The sequence below is a fragment of the Lipophrys pholis genome (assembly GCF_963383615.2).
Source record: "Lipophrys pholis genome assembly, chromosome: 18".
NCBI lineage: Eukaryota > Metazoa > Chordata > Actinopteri > Blenniiformes > Blenniidae > Lipophrys > Lipophrys pholis.
Genome location: NC_137646.1, coordinates 8664855 through 8682888, shown reverse-complemented (window position 1 = coordinate 8682888; position 18034 = coordinate 8664855). Strand labels below are relative to the sequence as shown.

Here is an 18034-nt window from a genome sequence, read left to right as displayed (position 1 = left end):
TCAGCAGCCTTTTCCCTACACAGCTCTCACCTCTCCTCCCTACATGACCAAACCATGCTCTCTCACTTTAACACCAAAGTGTCCACCATGAGCTGTCCATCTGATGTCCTCATTCCTCATCCTGCTCAGTTCCAGAGAAACCCTCCTCATCCTCAGCTCTCACAGCTCCAGTTCAGCCTCCTGTCTTGGAGTCAGAGCTGCCTTCTCTATAGGAGACCCCAGAGTTGCTCTCACTCTGTCCTGTAGACCTTCTCCCTCAGCCTACCTGGACCTTCTACCACAGATCACTGCTGACACTGATCTCCATCCAGTCCTCCTGACTCCACACTGTTCTTCACTTCTCTTTACTCCTTCCTCTTGTTTGGATGTTGACTCCAAGCATTTAAACTCCATCTTTTCATCATAATTAGTTTTTCTTGCTCTATTCTCTCTCCCTGTTCTGCATCAGAGTCTGTTCTGCTGAACCTTTCTTCCAGTTAAAAAACAGAGAGTTTGTTTCTTTACACTGTTGCCAATGTTTTAGTTTTTTGTCTGTTAGACTATGATGTGTCACTTCCACAGTTCCTCCCCTCATTTCTTACCTGCACAGTGCCACCTTTGAGAATGGAGATCTTTACTTCGTGCACGTACACATGTACAGCTTTTACATAGGAAATGGTGGGTCTATTAAAGCGATTCTCATTGTCTGCATGGACTTCAAAGTAAGGCACAGCTGTTTTATTGCAGGGCCCAGACATCAGGTAGCTGCAGTTGCCCATGAAGTTGTACTTGCGTCTGTCAAAGGTGGTGTAGTGAGGATCACCAGATGCTATGCAAATGGAAGTATCTGAGAAAAGAAGAAATGAGAAACTGCATCACGAAATATTTTGAGATAACTATGTCTCAGTGACTGGATTGGTTATTTAGTCCATCCATCCATCCATCCATCCATCCATCCATCCATCCATCCATCCATACACCACTTTACTGTACTGCCACTCAAAACAAAAACTAAAACGACTTGAGAAGTTAGAAAATACCTTTTGGATAACATCCTGCAACGCCATTTACATCTCTGCATTCTTCTGTGGGTTCACAGGCGTTATCAACACAATTCAGAGTGTAGTTTCCAGCACAGCGACACAGCTTGGTGCACCCATCTCCAAACACAACCTCACCAGGCTGAAACAAAATTTAACAATGTGTGCAGAAATCACAAGTTATTCAGTCTTTAAATCAATATGAATGAGAGTACTTCGCAATAATAGGAAGGATAAGGGACCTCATAATAGTTGTTCTCGTCATCAAGACAGCCACATTGCTCCAGTGGCACACAGCGACGACCCTTGAAGACAAACCCTGGTTTGCAGAAACAGCCACTGATACAGGAGCCAGTGCAGTTGGTAGAGGGTTCCTGACACGTAGGGATGCAAGCTGGACCACACTCTATATACTCTGCGTTAGGAGGACATGGGTCTGTACACAAAGGGAATAAAAACAACACATTATAACTGGAAGAACAAATGTATGTATTAAAGAAAAGACGGTGAGTCATCAATTTAAAAATGCAGTTATAAAAAGATTTACTTGGTGGCTTGGTTGTTGTGGGTGTTGGTGTGGTGGGTCCTGGACTTGGTTTTGGAGTGGTGGGTCCAGGACTTGGTTTTGGAGTGGTGGGTCCAGGACTTGGTTTTGGTGTGGTGGGTCCAGGACTTGGTTTTGGAGTGGTGGGTCCAGGACTTGGTTTTGGAGTGGTGGGTCCAGGACTTGGTGTTGGTGTGGTGGGTCCAGGACTTGGTTTTGGAGTGGTGGGTCCAGGACTTGGTTTTGGAGTGGTGGGTCCAGGACTTGGTTTTGGTGTGGTGGGTCCAGGACTTGGTTTTGGAGTAGTCGGTGCAGGAGTTGTTGGTTTGGGGGTGGTTCCAGGTGGTGGAGAAGGCGTTGGTACACCTATAAATAAAACATTTGCATGATACCTTCGTCTTACTCTCTGGTATTGCAGAAATGAACTCAGTCGTCGGTTTCTCACCACTGCAGCTCACAATGCACACAGCATCAACAGCAATATCTGTTTGAACGGTTTCTCCATAGGTACCCACAATCACAAACTGAAATGCATCAAAATGTGAGAAATGAATGTTGGCCCACAGCCCTGCACAAATACACAGTAAGTGAAACATAAAAGATCAGTGTTTACCTGGACAGAAGCTGCTCCCAGGTGTTGGACTTGTGCAGACTTCCAGCCCTTTCCCTGGTTACCTTTAACATTGTAAAGAGCCGGTCCCATGGCTCCTCCTGTAGAGCCGCAAAATATATACAAATCCGATCAACTTTCTCATGCTGTCCATTTTTCTGTGAGGTATTTCGAGATTTATTTACCTGAGGTCATGGCATGAACCGAGAGCTGCATGTTTTTGCTGGTTCCATACATGTAGTAGTGAAAGTTGAGCTGCAGGCATCCAGAAGAGGGAGTCACTGAAGGGCTTCTGATCTGAGCACTTTCTCCAGCAATAGAGTCAAGGGAGTCCATCAACATATAAAGGCCCACTGCATTTGTAAGGATAGAAAAGGCATTTTAAATAACAATAAAGACGTATTTGTCTTCTCATGCAGTGTCCGGACTGGACACTCTGGTGAAAATTTCATACAAACAAATCGCTTACGTCCAGGTTTAGAGAAGTCGTCATCAGGTCCAGTGCCTTCGGTGTCTGTTTGCCCAGTCCACTGAGAAAAGCCGAACACAATCTCAGCGTGTGTGGTCCAGTCACACAGGTCATCCATTGTGTCAAAATCACAGGCGTTGAGACACGCTACGGAAGAAAAACCCGACAATCACTGATATGGTCTCTGTGTGTGTGCGTGTGTGTGCGTGTGTGAGCTTTCGTGCGTGTGTGTGTGTGTGTGTGTGTGTGTGCACGTGCGTGCATTCATACATTCACAGGCTCCTTCACTGATGACGATGTTGTCGAGAGCCGAGTCACCGGAAGAGGAGAAGCCTCTCTGAGCCTCGAATACGATCTGCATTCACAAAGGAAACCCAGAAACATGAAGCTTTTCTGTGCGTCTCAACAGTGATGGTGGAAGCAGGACTTTATGCACTTCTTAGTATCAAACAGCTTAATGGCCTCTGCAGTGATCACTCTACAGCAAGTACTTCAACCCTTTGATGAGAGAGGAGAGAGATTTATGAATAACCTCACTGTTAATACCTGAGAAAGTTGCTTCTTGTTCCTGCACACAAGTGATGTTATCATTAGCAGTAAATTTATCTGCGTAAATACTAGGTCAGGGGTCCGCAACCTTCAACACTCAAAGAGATATTTGGACCCATTTCCCACTGAACAGAACCGCCCTCATCACTATAATATTATTAAATCGGCTCATATATGCTTGAGCTGAGTGTGAGTAGTGTGGCTTTCGATGTTATTCAGTAGTAGTTATTCCGGATTATTTAGCATTAAATGACTAATTACCGCTCTCTGTGGCTGTGAGCATGAAACATGAACCATGAAGCATGGTTCCTTCACACGTCTGTTGATTGGTGGTGACGATCGTCACTCTCATCAAGTCAGCAATATCAAAATATCTCTTCTGTCAGAAACCCTCCTGTTATTGTTCACATACGCCGCTTTGCACACACTGGCTGTTTTGCTGACTGGGTTTATTAAAACGTTGTTGCTCCACAGCACTGCAGTCTTTAAACGAGGTTCAGACGCTCCTCTCAGTAACAGGAGTGGAGGTCCAGCAGGCGATGGACGCTGCAGTTAAATTGAGAAAGTTTTACGCTGTGTCATAGATAAAGGAAGCTCACGGCTTCGGACGACCGCAAAACTGCAGCTCACGTGAGCTGTGGCCACAACTTCTGCGCTCTTCGCGCCACTATTGTTGCGTAATGACGTTACATCCCTGTGTCGTTCACAACCCCGCCTACATTTTACCGCACTCTGTGGTGGGACTGCGCAGCACAGCTGAGTCTGGGTGTGCTTTGCCTTACCGCACCGTACCGCCTCAGGGATGTACTGCAGTGGGAACGAGGCTCAAGGAGTTGCGGCAGAAGGACCAAAGAGCTGCATGCGGCTCCGGAGCCGCGCGTTGCCGACCCCTGTACTAAGTGGTGCCACAGAAGTTAAAGTGGCTATAGATAACATTTGAAATAAATAGTAGGGATACACTGATACCACATTTTTAAGGGATGAGTACTAACCTTTAGCTACTTGATGACCAATCAGGCTAGTGACCATATTACCGACATATACATCCCAATATACAATGATAAACTGAAATGTAAATAATATAGTGTTTGAGATATGTGTTGTTTTACCACATTTTCAACATAAACACCACAGGATTCCGCTCCTTTAATTTAATGAACACTTTCCTGTTCACAGCTGACATGCATTTATTGTAAATACATGAAAACATGTGAAAACTAACAGAAGACAACTGCAACCTAACTCCAAACATTCACAGAGTAGGTCTATTAGTCACATCTGCTTTATTTTTTTTATTTTTTATTGTATAATACATTGGATTGAAGAAAAGTAGTACTGAATAGTGTATAGACCATCTTTAATCATTTTTCATGAGGAATAATATATGTGATTTGCGAGAGATAAGATGGAGTAGTTGCATATAAAGGTGTATTTGAAGTCTTTAAGTATAGAAATATCCTTCACGAATACTTAAATGTTAACCTTTTTAGTTTACACATATTTTAAAGGGCGTTCTTTCAAGGGTTAATTCAGTCAGCAGATAATAGAACTGAACGTTAGTTTTAATGTGCCTGTTTCTTCTCTTTCTTGGAGGAGATAAACCTGCCCTGATGGGGGGAAACTCACTTGGATGTTCTGACCGCTGGGTTTGGCCACAGTGACGGAACCCTTGAGCCAGGATGGACTCTGGAAGCCGGTCTTCTTCCAGACCTCGGTTTCGCTGGATTCAGACTGTGACAGCACTCTGAGTGTATTCTGACTGTCCGCGCCATACATGTAGTATTGGAACTGGACACAGATCTGAGAGGCTGAGGTTACGATGTCTGGGCTCAGCAGACGAGCTTTCTGTTGATCGGCCACATTGTCACACTCATGGTAGATGTAGTAACCCTCTGTGGACAGAATGACACAGCAGAATCATGACTGGACGTTTCTCAATGCTTCCTGACAGCCTGGTGAAGAGAAGCACTCACTGCCATCAGGGTAGTCTCCACTGGGGCCGGTTCCATTGGTCGGGGTGGGTCCTCTGTGTCGGATCCAGTCGCTGTGGTCTGAAGTGCCCTGACGGAAGCTGCAGAATGGCGCGCTGTTCTGGTTGAAGTCACAGGAGGTCAGCACCGGAGCTGGAGACACAAACACAAACACAAAAAAAACTCACATTCATGTGCCACTATTTACAAATAGAAGAAGAAAAAAATCAGGATCAAGAAAATCTAAATCCAAGACACAGTCTTTATATAGTTTAGCTTTATTTACCAAATCTTGTGTTTAATAATAACATTTAAGAAAATATATTGAGATCTGGAAAAAGTCTTCTACTTCTAATTTTTTTTTCATTTGTTTCTCTTTTTTAGCTTTTTTCGTGAATTCAGCCATTTAGTTGTGCATCAATTATAATTTCAAAAGGTCTTAGCTGCTCAGGGATTTTTAAGACAGCGGTTAAACTTCTGATCAACACTTTTTCTGTATGTACACATATTCTTTCCATATATAGTTATCAACACCTAAGAGGAAGGTGCCTGGAGGGGCGGCCCTCGCGGTGACGATGCTAACTCCAGATCAAGCCTGAAGAACCATTTTTAGTCTCATGTAGACTGTGAGAGAGGACTGCCCTCTCAGAGTATGAATATGCTGAAGCTGCGTCATTCTAGGCTCTTCCTACTTCCCCAGGACAAAGTCCTCAGCTGAGGCCTTGTGTGACTGCCTTGCAATTCAAGAGTAAATCTTTGTGAGGTTAATATTCTGCATCTCAGCAGTTCTTTGTCCGTCTGGAATCTGAACACGCATCGAGTCCAGAAGAACAAGACTCGGCAGCTCAAAATGGTTTTAACTATTTTACACTTTGAGCCTTTTTTTTTTTTTTAAGTTGGACAAGTTCAGCTGTTTTAGTAGTTTAAGAGATTGTAGCTGTTTTAGCTATGTTAGCCTTTTTGGCTGCTGTTAAAACACTTAACAGTTTGAAGCATTTTAATAGATTTTAATTTTTTCAGCGAAACCTGCATTGAGTGAGTCTACATACTAATATAGTTTAAATTTATTTTTATTCAGGAGTATCTTTATGAAAGGTTTGAAACGGAAACTTTATCAGCTGCAGGTAAAGACAAGGTGCAAGTGAGTCACCTGATCTGTAATAAAAATATATACTGGAAAAATGGCTTTGGTGCTTAAAGTGGGATTAAAACAGAAACAGACGACTGGAGTACATACTATGAACTTTATATGAGGACTATACTGTGGCTGTGAAGGGAAAAAAATACTTTAAAGGAGCATCAACAAGATGATGTGCTGCTCATTTCATTGCTGTACAGATATCACAGGAAAGAATTACAACAAAACCAAATTTTCTGATAAAACACTGTTTAAGTGAACTATCAGAGAGCTGTGACAGCTGAGGCAGTTTGGACTGTTTTTCCTCTTTGGGAAGTTGTTTCAATCCACACATCAGGTAAGCTGATGCTGTGAAGACGTGCTACAATGATTATGGCACAGATTAATATTGTTATGTAAACCATTGTCGTACAAAAAGATTGATTGATAAAACAACTGATAAAAAAAACTAACATACCATCTCTCTTTGTTCTTTGCAGCCTGTAAAAAGAAAGATACAGGAAGAAATGCTGGTTAAACTTTGGTCAAGACTAATAAATGTACAGAGGCTTGAGAAGGGAATTTCTTATCATGAATAATCTTTTAATAACAGTTAAAGGAAACAGCTTCAATGGATGTGGGACAAAGACAAACATACATAAATATGACAGTGTAAATTTGAAGTATTTAATCAGGTGTCTATATCTCAGCTTCTCTCACTGGTGCTGCTCTGAATACAATCCTTTTCAGAGTGAATTTAGAAAACGTACGTATATATAAATCAGTCAGTGTCCGGCTCTACTGCAATGAACTTATCGTTGGTATGATCATGTGTCCAATTAAAAAATTAAAGACAAAGCTGTCACATGACACAACACAACTGAAATAGTAATTTAAAAGTGTAATAGTATTTAACCACCATCTCATTTTGTAATGAGAGCTGTAAGTTCTGTAACATGAAATCAAAGCACCACATTATATCCCGCAGTCACCGTTCTAGAAAACTACTGCAGTTGCTTCCGATGATAACAAGTTAGTGAGTGTGACCAAACATTATGATTAACATAGTGGGTGTGCATACGTTCTAGAATTCCATGACAATGTCTGAAGCTTCTGCTTTGTACTTCTCATAATAAGAAAAATAATGTTGCCTTAGCTTTGAAGAAGTCTGTGTTACTCGCTTCCAATTTGAAAATGTGACAATCAACACAAGACTAAAGACCAAAAGACCATTTTCAAACACCTGATCTGCTAGGTATTGAAGACAGCGCACAACTACCAATATCCAGTAAGAAATCTGGGCAATTTCGAGATAAATAAATAATAAAAACAAAAACTATACCTTCTGAAAAAAAAGTGATTTTAGGTCTTAGAATATCCTCCAACAACATAGTAGAGTACAAACATTCACTACACAGGGCTCAGTCATAAATTCACGTGTCATGTCCAATCATGTATATAAATGACAAAACAAATATTAAATTGAGTAATTTTTCCAAATATAAATGAGGCAGTTTGAACAATTAGCAAATCTACATAAAATAATTCTTCAATTCAATATGTCATGTTCCAAACGTGTATTAATCCTGGATATAAAAAATGTGAATTATTGTTCTGATTCCGATTGTTGGTGGTATAGAATTGAATGAATTTGGAGTGAATATGGACTCACCTGAGCTGTGTCTGTCCTGCTTGGCAGGTACACATCCACAAGAGCAGAATTAAAAACTTTAGCGTCTCCATTGCTAACACTCAGTTAGCAGAGGAAGGAGACAGAAGGACGGATGGGAGCACTTTATAAAGAGGCTGAGGATGGGTGTGGACGCGACGTGGACACGGGGTGGATGGATGCATCCATTGAAGTGGAGGCTGGATGCTGAATTGCTGCGTTTCTTGATGTTGCAAAATATGTAAATAAGTAACAGTGAGTGATATGAGCAGGGTGTGTTCACTTCAGCGTGAGCGCGATTGTGGGCTTGTTGACCTCTCAGGAGTTCATATCAGGGTGGGGATGCCCATCAAATCCTGCACTGCAAATAAGAACACGTTCTGGGATGCAGTACACACTTTATTGTGTAATAAAGAGAATACTTTGATCACATGGACACACCTTTTCAGCAGGTCACGATTTGTATTACATGTGTGTGGAGGGAAATTCTTGTTTTTTGGTGACATTAAATATGTTTGCATGGCAGCTGCCTCCATTGGTGTATGAATGGGTGAATGTGATTTACAGTTTAAAGTGCTTTGAGGGCTGCTCAAATGGTCGGAAAATGAAATCCCTTCACCATTTTAGAAAATGAAGCAGCAGAGCTATGATGACTTGTATCTGATTGGTCAAATTTCAGAAAAGCTTCTGCTGGGTCATTTTTTCGCCTGTTATGAAGCTTCTGTTGTGAAGCATCCTCACCTTTGTTACAGTGAGCTATGGAATCATGTTGTCATCTAACTTTGTTGTGCTTAGCAACCAGTCTGACTTTATTTTCCATGTGTACTTTGACCACCACATTACTGAGCTTTATCTGGAAAACGTGGACAAGCTTTCAAGTCTGTAACTAGTATGACTCATTAGATTGAAACCATTGGCTTTGCCCTGCCACAAATATTTGTCAGAAGTATTTATAAGTTACACTGATTTTATACCTTGAATGACAGGTAATGTGGAAAACCTATGGACAAAATAATGAGAGAGGAACTGCTATGATCTCAGGTGCCTTGATTTCTGTTGATTCCTGAATCTGAAAAATCTTTGATGTGCAGACTCATATCTGTCAACTAATAGCAAGTGATTAACAGGAAACAGAAAGTTGGGGGTTCACAGTGACATCCCATTGAGCGTCGAAGGAGCTGGTTGGTGAAGTATGCTGGAAGTGGGCTCTCAGATAGGGCTGACATTGGTCCATATCAATGACAATAAAGTCAAACTAACCTTTACTGAGCCACCATCTGCAATATAGCAGGGGTTTACTTTTATTTGGACCCCTATTTGTAGCTAGAAGGTAGGCTCTCAGAGCCAGCTGACCACATTGTCCACATCACTGAAGGCAACCACAGTTTGAAAACCCCTCAGGTATCAACCACAGGTTGGAATCTCTAATGAGGACAAATACTAGCCCTTTACTGGAGTTTCTGATGAGAAACTGGTTGAAAAGTAGCACTCAGAGGGAAAAGCAGAAAAGAGAGAGAACATCGATGTTAAAAAGTCCCAGTCCAGACTTTTCCTGATCACAGCTCCACCTGTCTGAAGGTCTTTCCACATGAAATGCAACTTCAATCTATGAGGCAAATTACAGAGCAGATTTTAGTCCCAGCTCACTCTGCTCCAGTTCAAGGCTTGGCATGCTTGCTGAATGTCTGACACTATCCTGTTAGTTTATAGAGGCTCAGTGTGAAACTGTGTTGGTTAGGAGGTTTTGTTTTCAGTCAGAAGGCATCAACAACAGACTGTAGCATGTAGCATGTAGCATAGCACGGCTCACAGTAAAATCCTCCTGGATCCACGAAGCAGCTAAAGCAGTGAGTAGGGATGCTCAAGGTTCAATGTGATTCACGAAGCGATTGATACTATGTCCACGATAGGATTTTTTCAAGATTTTTTTAAATAAAATAATTTTCCAGACAAATTGTGGCTGAAATCTATTTATTGTTTCTGTTATCCAATATTGTATTTCCTCATTTTCCTTTTAATACTGTATGAAATTAAGCTTTTATTCCTGACTGCAAGGTAGGATATTTATTTGGGGCGGCATGGCTCGGTTTGTAGAGCGGGCATCTTCCAATCGGAAGGTTGCAGGGTCAATTCTCATCTCTGCGTGCCTGCGTATGCTTGGGCAAGACACTGAACCCCAAAAACTGCTTCCATCGGAGTGAGAGCACCTTGCCCAGGTGCAGCCCCAATGGTGTGTGTGAATGTGATGAATCATGTAAAGCATTTGGGGCTGCTCTCAGCAAAAAGATGCTATACAGTATAAGTGAAGTTACCATTTTCTTTGTAAAAGAATAACTTAGACAAATAACTAATACGTTTTTTGTCTTAACAAAAATAAAATAAGTTAACTGCATATTAAAACAAATCTCACATAAAATAAACTACGAAAATATTTCTAATAAAGTTTTAAGTTCCCAGCTTGTCATTTTTGGCCGTGGGGGGTCAACCGGAGCTTCTCACTATGAAGTCGGGCTACATGCTACATCATGTTGATTGTAAAGTAGGGCATCACAAAATTTCTGTCCAAAACCAAATTTTCTAAGAGCTGCACATAAATAATTGTACTCCACCCTCTCAAAGGCTTTGTGTGCATCTAATGATATTAGTACCTCTTGTGTGTGATTGTGGTTTGGTGTAAATATTATGTTAAAGAGGAGAAGTAAATTGCCGGCTAGTTGCCTGCCAGTCATGAACCCTGTTTGATCTCTGTGGATTATATTGTGCATAGCTGGTTCAAGTCTTGCTGCAAGGGTCTTTTTTGAAATGTTCTAATCAGAGCAGAGCAAGCTGATTGGCTGGTAGGAGTCACATTTTAGTGGATCTTTACCCTTTTTTTCCCCACTCTGGGACTTGTGTTCAAAAGAAAACCTTTTTGGGCTTCTAAAACACCGCCTCGTGTGGATGATCGGCCAAAAACGGTGAGTTTACGTGAACCAGCGTTCTCGTGTGGACGGCCCCTAAAACCCCTAATTTACCCTCAAAATCTATAATTTGGTTCTCATACATGTCACAAAACATGACTGTCACTATTTGATGCAGTTTTTAACAGGATCTACCACCTTTCACATCGATTAGTTAGAAACAATGGATCAGCATGGGTTCAGTTTCAGCACACCTTACCACCAGGCACACGCAGCTTTAACGTATGCATGTGTGTAGCGTGCATTGTTAATTAATGTCCCCCGCGCTACAGCAGGTGGAACTATTTCAAGAACTTTGTACATAAACATTTTAAACTAAAATGATACAGAGGCAGCCCGTTATATTGGCTTTTAAGGCAGAAAATATTACAAAGCAGTTATGAGAATATTTACAGAATTAAATTGAATAATATTTCAAAGTAAAATATTTACTCAACTGTGCTTCCCTGCACAAGGAGATCAGATGCTGGACTGTGAGCTACTAACGACAGGACGAAGACATCATCGTAAGTTACCACAATCCACTTTCTCATGCCGTCCTCTGAGGTCAAAATTAAGGAAGGATGAGGCAACATGATGCCTCGTCCGATTGTCCCAGCTCAGTTTTTATGTGTTCCCACTTTAATATCCTGGCAGCAGATTGTTTATTATGTTTTATGATAGTTTTATAGACGAGGTAAAAACACTGGGCTGTCGTCCACCACAATGTAATTTGTCGGTAACCGGAAATGCCGACACAAAACACGGAAGAACAGAGAATTGAAAGTGGGCGGAGAGAAATAAGATCAATAATGGAACTTAATTTGTACACTGTGTTCAGACTCAAAAGTAAGAACAAAGTTCTGATGGAATATATAAGAAAAAAGCTTAATACGCTGATGACATAGCCATCTCCAGTGATACACCAAACGGACCTCAGACTTTGCTCACAGCTTATAAAAATCTTGCTAAAAAGATGGGACTGCAAATCAATACAACCAAGACAGAGACCAGGTGCATGGGAACCCAAACTGATTTCCATACAGATGGTGTCAGACTCTCTAATGTCAGTTGTTTCAAGTACTATGGTAGTTTTGTTGCCGATGATGATTGCGGGATGAAAGAGGAAGCAACAACAGGCATACCGGCAGTATGTTGTGGTTTTGGAAGGCTGCGGCAGCGGGTCTTTGACTCACATGATCTGACAACATCAACAAAAATTAAGGTCTATCATCAGTGCCTCATGCCCCTACTCTTCTATGGTAGTGAAAGTTGGACTTCGTACCAACATCAAGTTTGCAAATTGAGAACAGTGCAACAGCAGCATTTGAGGATAATTATCAAGATCCAATGGGATCCTATGGTCAGTAATGAAGGAGTCTTAACAAGAGCTGGATTGAAAGACGTAGAACTTTTGCTTGTTGCCAGTCGGCTTCGATGACTTGGACATGTCAAACAAACAACAGGCCGGAAAATGCAAATGGTACCCACAAAACTGGAAGACCAGAACTACACTACAGGGATACTTGCTAGAATGTCCTTAAATGTGGAGGTGTCAATGAATGGAGAGGAAAAATTACCACCAGAGCGGAATTTAGAAAATTGGTGTGTGACACTTGCATTACAGCGGACGAGAAAAGAAACAAAGAGTATGAAGAAAGGAAACAAAGACAGAGCAATAGATGGACATAATCAGTCAAAACCTCATCCAATGCGTTGGACTGTCATTTCTATACTGTTAATATTCATGTTGAATAAAGGTAGCGTTATTATGACAAGCATATAAACTAAAAGGTGCTTGACTTTGTTTGGTCCTGGTTCTGGAAACACCCAGTAGACCTGTCCCACACCACCTGAGGCAGGCCCAGAGTGGCTAATCGGGAGACAATTTCCGGTGGGCCGGTCCGATGTTTGAGCCACCAGGACCGGTGGTTTTTTTCGGTGGGTGGTTTTTTATCTTCACAGCACTGGGTTGGACACATGCTGTTTCCATCGGTTCCTGGGCCTCCTCCACCTACCTCCACTGACAGCTTCTTTTTTTTTTGCAGACGCACCCTGATGCACACGTCTGTGCACTCAGTCAGTGGATTTTTTTATTTATTTATTTTACTTTATAGCACTGTATTAATCCCCGAGGGGAAATGTTTACCGATTGACCCATTGGTAGCAGCCGCACAGAGCATCGCTCAAGGGGCGCTGGGGGGGCCAGAGGTCTTGCTCAGGTACCCCCAGTGCATGTTTTTGGGAATGGATGGATAGAAAGAGCAAGGTGGAGCAGAGAAGGCTGGAAATAAAAAGAGCAAAGTTCTGGAAACAGATGCAACAAAATGTGCAAAAATTGGCAACTTTTTCATTAAAACCAGCTCACGGTTAGAAACAAGAAATGCCGATGGAACGGGTAAGATGTTTAACTTTGCCTCCAAACCACTGTTCAATTTGATTATTAAGTCAATGAATTCTGTGTCTTTGTGCCATATAACATGAAATTATATCATTTGAATAATAGTATGACGTGACGCCACACAACTGGGAAAACTTTGTCTTTTAGCTCCTCAGAATCCAGATCCAGCAGCACCAAGCAAGTCGGACTGATCTCAGGATAGATCAGATTATTAGATTCAGTATAATGAAGAGTAAGATGGAGACCTGCTCCATATGAGAAATGTCTTTAGATTCTAGATGATTCAGATCTACATTAATGAAACTGACCTGAACTTTGTGAAAAGGCGAGATTTGTGCTGAGAATTTAGATCAACTGAGTGATGGTGCTCAGACTGCCACCCCCGCGATCCGGAAATGGATAAGCGAGAGAAAACGGATGGATGGATGGATTTAAATCATTTTTAAAAAGGGATTTAGTGTGAGAAGCAGAGCCAGTGGTGATGAGGGGATTGATCCCGTCACCATGGAAGGAACAGCTGAGCTGTTGGAACAGTGTGTGAACAATCAAGCAGTACTTCAATATAACTACAATCTATGACAAGTTTCTCAACAGTACATTTAATTAAAAACAGACTCAGGAGAACTTTGACCAGAAGAAACTTGAGGCAGCCATGGTCATGAGCACTGAGGAAAGAATCCTCATGTCTTTGGAAAATGATATTGTCATAAACAAAGAGGCAGAGACCAGTGCACTGCTCAGGGTTTATTCATGTTTTAGGGTCAGTCATGTTTCTTTGAAAAACATATGATCGTGTTATAAGAAAGTTCATTGATTAATTCTATATTATGTATCTAATATTTTATGTTTTTGTTTCATTTTTAAGGTTCGAATATCTGTTAACACTTATTTGAAATATAGATTCTGAAATTATAAATTAGAAAGATGTTTTGAATAATGGTGCACTTGTGTTGAACAAAATTTTCATTATGAAGCAACCCTTACTTGCAATGAAAGGGAAATGTTTATTTCCCTTAAAGGGAAAATATACTGAATTACAAGGCTTTACAGAACAGTGCTGATTTTAATAGGTGGTTATCTAAAGTGGGCTGGTCTGAGGTATGAAATTCCACGGATGAAAATGAGTCAGACTCCGGCCCTGACCTGAGGAGTCTGGATGCTTCCTAGGGTATTAATCAATCTTGCATGTATTTAGGTCCAAGACCATGAAGTGCTCTGTAGACCAGCAGTATTCAATTTAAATTTACTAAATGACTCCTTCTATTGAAGTAAAATTACACACAGCATCACACAAAAGATAAAACATGTTTTTGTTCTGATTTTTCATTTCAAATCATTGGGTTGTATCAGTTTTGACTGGATAACTAGATTGAACCATAAAAAGATAAGACGAACACAGATCAGCTCTGTTGGTTCATGGGTGTGTATGGAATCTCCACTGTCATAAAGATACAGTGACATGGGGAAAGTCCTCAGTGTGGGGGAGATTTGTATTGGTTTCCTTGTCACTCAGTGTGCACTATTTCATTTCTGAAGTGTGGCAGGTACATGGTGATATTTTGTTCCAAGTTATGGATGTCATGGTTATTCTCAAGTATTCTCTGATGAAGCAACATTTCACCTTACACGAGATCAAATGTGAGGTGTGTGTGAAGGACAAAGTATGAGATGAGTGAATGTAAAGGAAGGTGACAGATGTTTGTACACACATTGTAAAGAAGTGACAAAATAGAGACATGAAATCAGTCTGTAGTTCTTTTTTCAAAATGAGACAATAAAAGAGATAAGAATGGAGCTGATCACAGCTGGGTGTGGACTTTCAAGGTTATAGTCCTTGCTGATTTCTGTTGTTCCCATAGAGTAGCACTGGATGGAATTACTTTGACCTCCAGTTGCACTGTGAGGAACCTGGAGTTACTTTGGACCAGGAATTATCCTTCAACTCTCGCATTCAACCGGTGTGCTGGTCTGCTTTCTTTGACCCGGAATGTCTCTAAAATCAGGAACATGTCGGCTCAGAGTGACGCTGAGAAATTAATCCATCATTTGTTACTACCAGATTAAAAGTTTTATCAGGGTGTCCCAATAACTGCTTCAGAAGTCTTCAATTAGTTTAAAATGCTTCAGTGGGTTTACTGAAAGGAACTAGAAGGAGAGATCACATCAGTTAATGGAGTTAATCAGTTCTATCTGATTTCTGTAGTGGAGGGAGGTGACAGATGTCTAATATAGCTTTCTTTTTCTATTTTTCTTCTTTATGACACCTCAGTTTCACATTTCCATCTCGCCAAGCTCTCGGAGAATCAGTGATCATCATAGGTGTTTTTTTTGTTTGTTTGTCTAATATTGATTAGCCTCTCTTCAATGGCTGCATGTTGAATCTGGAATACAATTTAAAATCCTTATTTTAACTTAGAACTACTTCATCATATCTTAAAGACCTGTTAGTCCCATATGATTCAGCAGAACACTTGGTTCTCAAGTGCTGCCTCCTGGAGGTTCCTAGGATTTCTAAAAGTGGAATGGGAGGCAGAGTTTGAGTAGTGACTTCAGAATCTTCCTTCTGCTCTAGAAAGTTTTGAATGGTCTCGGCCTAAATCCATCTCAGATTGACTTGTAGAAGATCAAAGCTCCAGACCTCTGAGGTCATCAGGAAGAGGTTGATTCACTGTTCCTACAGTCAGAAGAAACAAGGTGAAGCAGCTTTTAGTTACTAATCTTAATAAATCTCTTACCTTTTATATTCTGCTATTCTTCATTAATTGTTTTAATGCATTTCTTCTAAAGCTTTAATGTATTTCTTTATTCTGTATTTCTTTAATGTCTTTTATTTCTTTGTAAAGCACTGTGAATTGCCTTGTGTTTGAATTGTGATTTATGAATATATTTGACTTGCCTTGCCTTGCCTTGCCTTGCCTTGCCTTGCCTTGCCTTGCCTAGTAAAGGCCGATTCATCCTCCATAAGAACAAGAAGAAAGTTCGGTACTCTGGGGTCCTGCCAAAATAAAATGACGTCATTTCCTTCTTCCAGCTCCCTCTGGCCAAAGAAATTTGTTTCGGCTTCTGCACTGCCATGTGCTGCACATGCGTGTTCCAGCTGGCTAATGACGATCGGTCATATTTTAATCATATTTAGCTTGTAGCCTCGCTATTGTACCAGCTCCGCAGCTTGTTAACATGTGGGAGGGTGGCGTTACGTGATGCACCTGATTGCATCACTTAGCTCCTGTGGTTATACCAGAGACAAACGTTCTCTTTTATTACTGAAACAGCTCAGACAAATGTATTCCTGAAAAGAATAAAGTGAGAAATAAGCTGCGCCGTTGAAAAGTTAAAACGCCGCTTTACAGATGTGTGTCTGCTGTGAGGGGGCGTGGTCTGCTGTGAGGGTGTGTGGCCTACGAGTTCGACAGCTTCTTCACTGAGTATGAACTCTACTGCCGAAAAAGCATATTTTTCAGGAGCTGGCTGACGTCACTGCCGAACTTTTCTTCTTGTTCTTATGGGTTCTTATGGGAGTCTGCAGGGGCCCTTAGCTTCCATAGAAAAGAGCCACAGCAGGCCTGTTTCCTGTCCGTGGACGTCACCACAGACTTTGAGTGGAGCGTCCAGCACCAGAAGGATGAGCTGATTGAGGAAGATCTCGCAGGACTTGATGCAGAGGCCGCACACTTCCACCTCCATAATCTGGATAATCTTCTCTGGACGACTTCCTGGCACCTCTAAAAGCCTAGAAATCAGCAAGTCGATTTCCAACCGCCCCCTCCACCATTTCTGTAATAAAGTGCAAAGACATGTCAGCCCGGGAACCCAAAAACACCACAGTCTCATTTATTTATTTTGATAGCTTCTAATCCTGGAGGAGCTGCAGATAGTGAACAGAGAACAGCTCATGTTCATGATCCTCCCAGAGCTTCTTCTGTCACCATTGAGGAGTCTCAAAGCTCAAACAGTCAGAGTCCAGTAAGAAATGACAACCAAGATGATTTTCATTTCATGCACCATGAAGAGCTCAGTCAGAAATTTGAATGCATCTTTTTGTTCATCATTACATATATATTAACAAGGTTTGATCGTGAACAACTTCCTCCTTACATGAAATCCACAGAAATAAGTGAGATTCACACTTTTTATTCCCACTTGCAGATGTTTTCCACAGGAAACTATAGGAGATGATACGGCAGCCTCCACTGAAAAGGAACTATTTCATCTAAACTCATGCAGATACAAGAAAATAGCTTCAGAAGAGCTGTGCTGTAATGACCTCTGTGTGTGAAAGGGTTGACAATATTCAACCCTTTCACACACAGAAAGGGTTAGGGGAGCGTGGGAGTCCAGCAGACTGCTCAGGGACTGGTTGTAGAAATCCACAGAGTCAGTAACAGAGAGGGGGTCAGCAGAGCCGGAGGACAGATGCTGAAGGTCGAGTGTCCATGAGGCATCCGTGTTGATGTTTTTCAGATTTCTGAAATGAATCTGCCGCTTCAGATTGGTATGGGGGGAGGGAAAGGGCAGCTCTATTGACACGATCTTGTGGTCGGAAACACCAAGGTCGTAGACCTGTAGGTTTCTGATGGGGGCGGAGTTGGAGATGACCAGGTCAAGTATGTGTCCCCTGGAATGTGTGGGAACATCAACGTGTTGTTGCAGGTTAAGGGAGTCCAGCAGCTGCAGAAAAAATCTGCAGCAAAATGGCATGAGGGGGTGTTGACATGGATGTTTAAATCACCCAAGATTATGGCATTGG

At 41.5% G+C, this 18034-nt stretch overlaps 1 protein-coding gene across 1 annotated transcript in view; it reads right to left on the bottom strand.

Moving 5' to 3' along the window:
• Positions 1–18034, bottom strand: part of zanl (zonadhesin, like) — a gene marked incomplete at its 5' end in the record, with an annotated part of 90909 nt that overhangs the window by 56777 nt on the left and 16098 nt on the right. Inside the window, 11 exons of the mRNA XM_080486682.1 lie at positions 582–826; positions 1020–1161; positions 1262–1455; positions 1567–1929; positions 2009–2131; positions 2359–2526; positions 2643–2789; positions 2913–2997; positions 4818–5083; positions 5165–5314; positions 17631–17902. Coding sequence (XP_080342808.1) covers positions 582–826; positions 1020–1161; positions 1262–1455; positions 1567–1929; positions 2009–2131; positions 2359–2526; positions 2643–2789; positions 2913–2997; positions 4818–5083; positions 5165–5314; positions 17631–17902 — 2155 coding nt within the window. The remainder of the gene's footprint in view (positions 1–581; positions 827–1019; positions 1162–1261; positions 1456–1566; positions 1930–2008; positions 2132–2358; positions 2527–2642; positions 2790–2912; positions 2998–4817; positions 5084–5164; positions 5315–17630; positions 17903–18034) is intronic.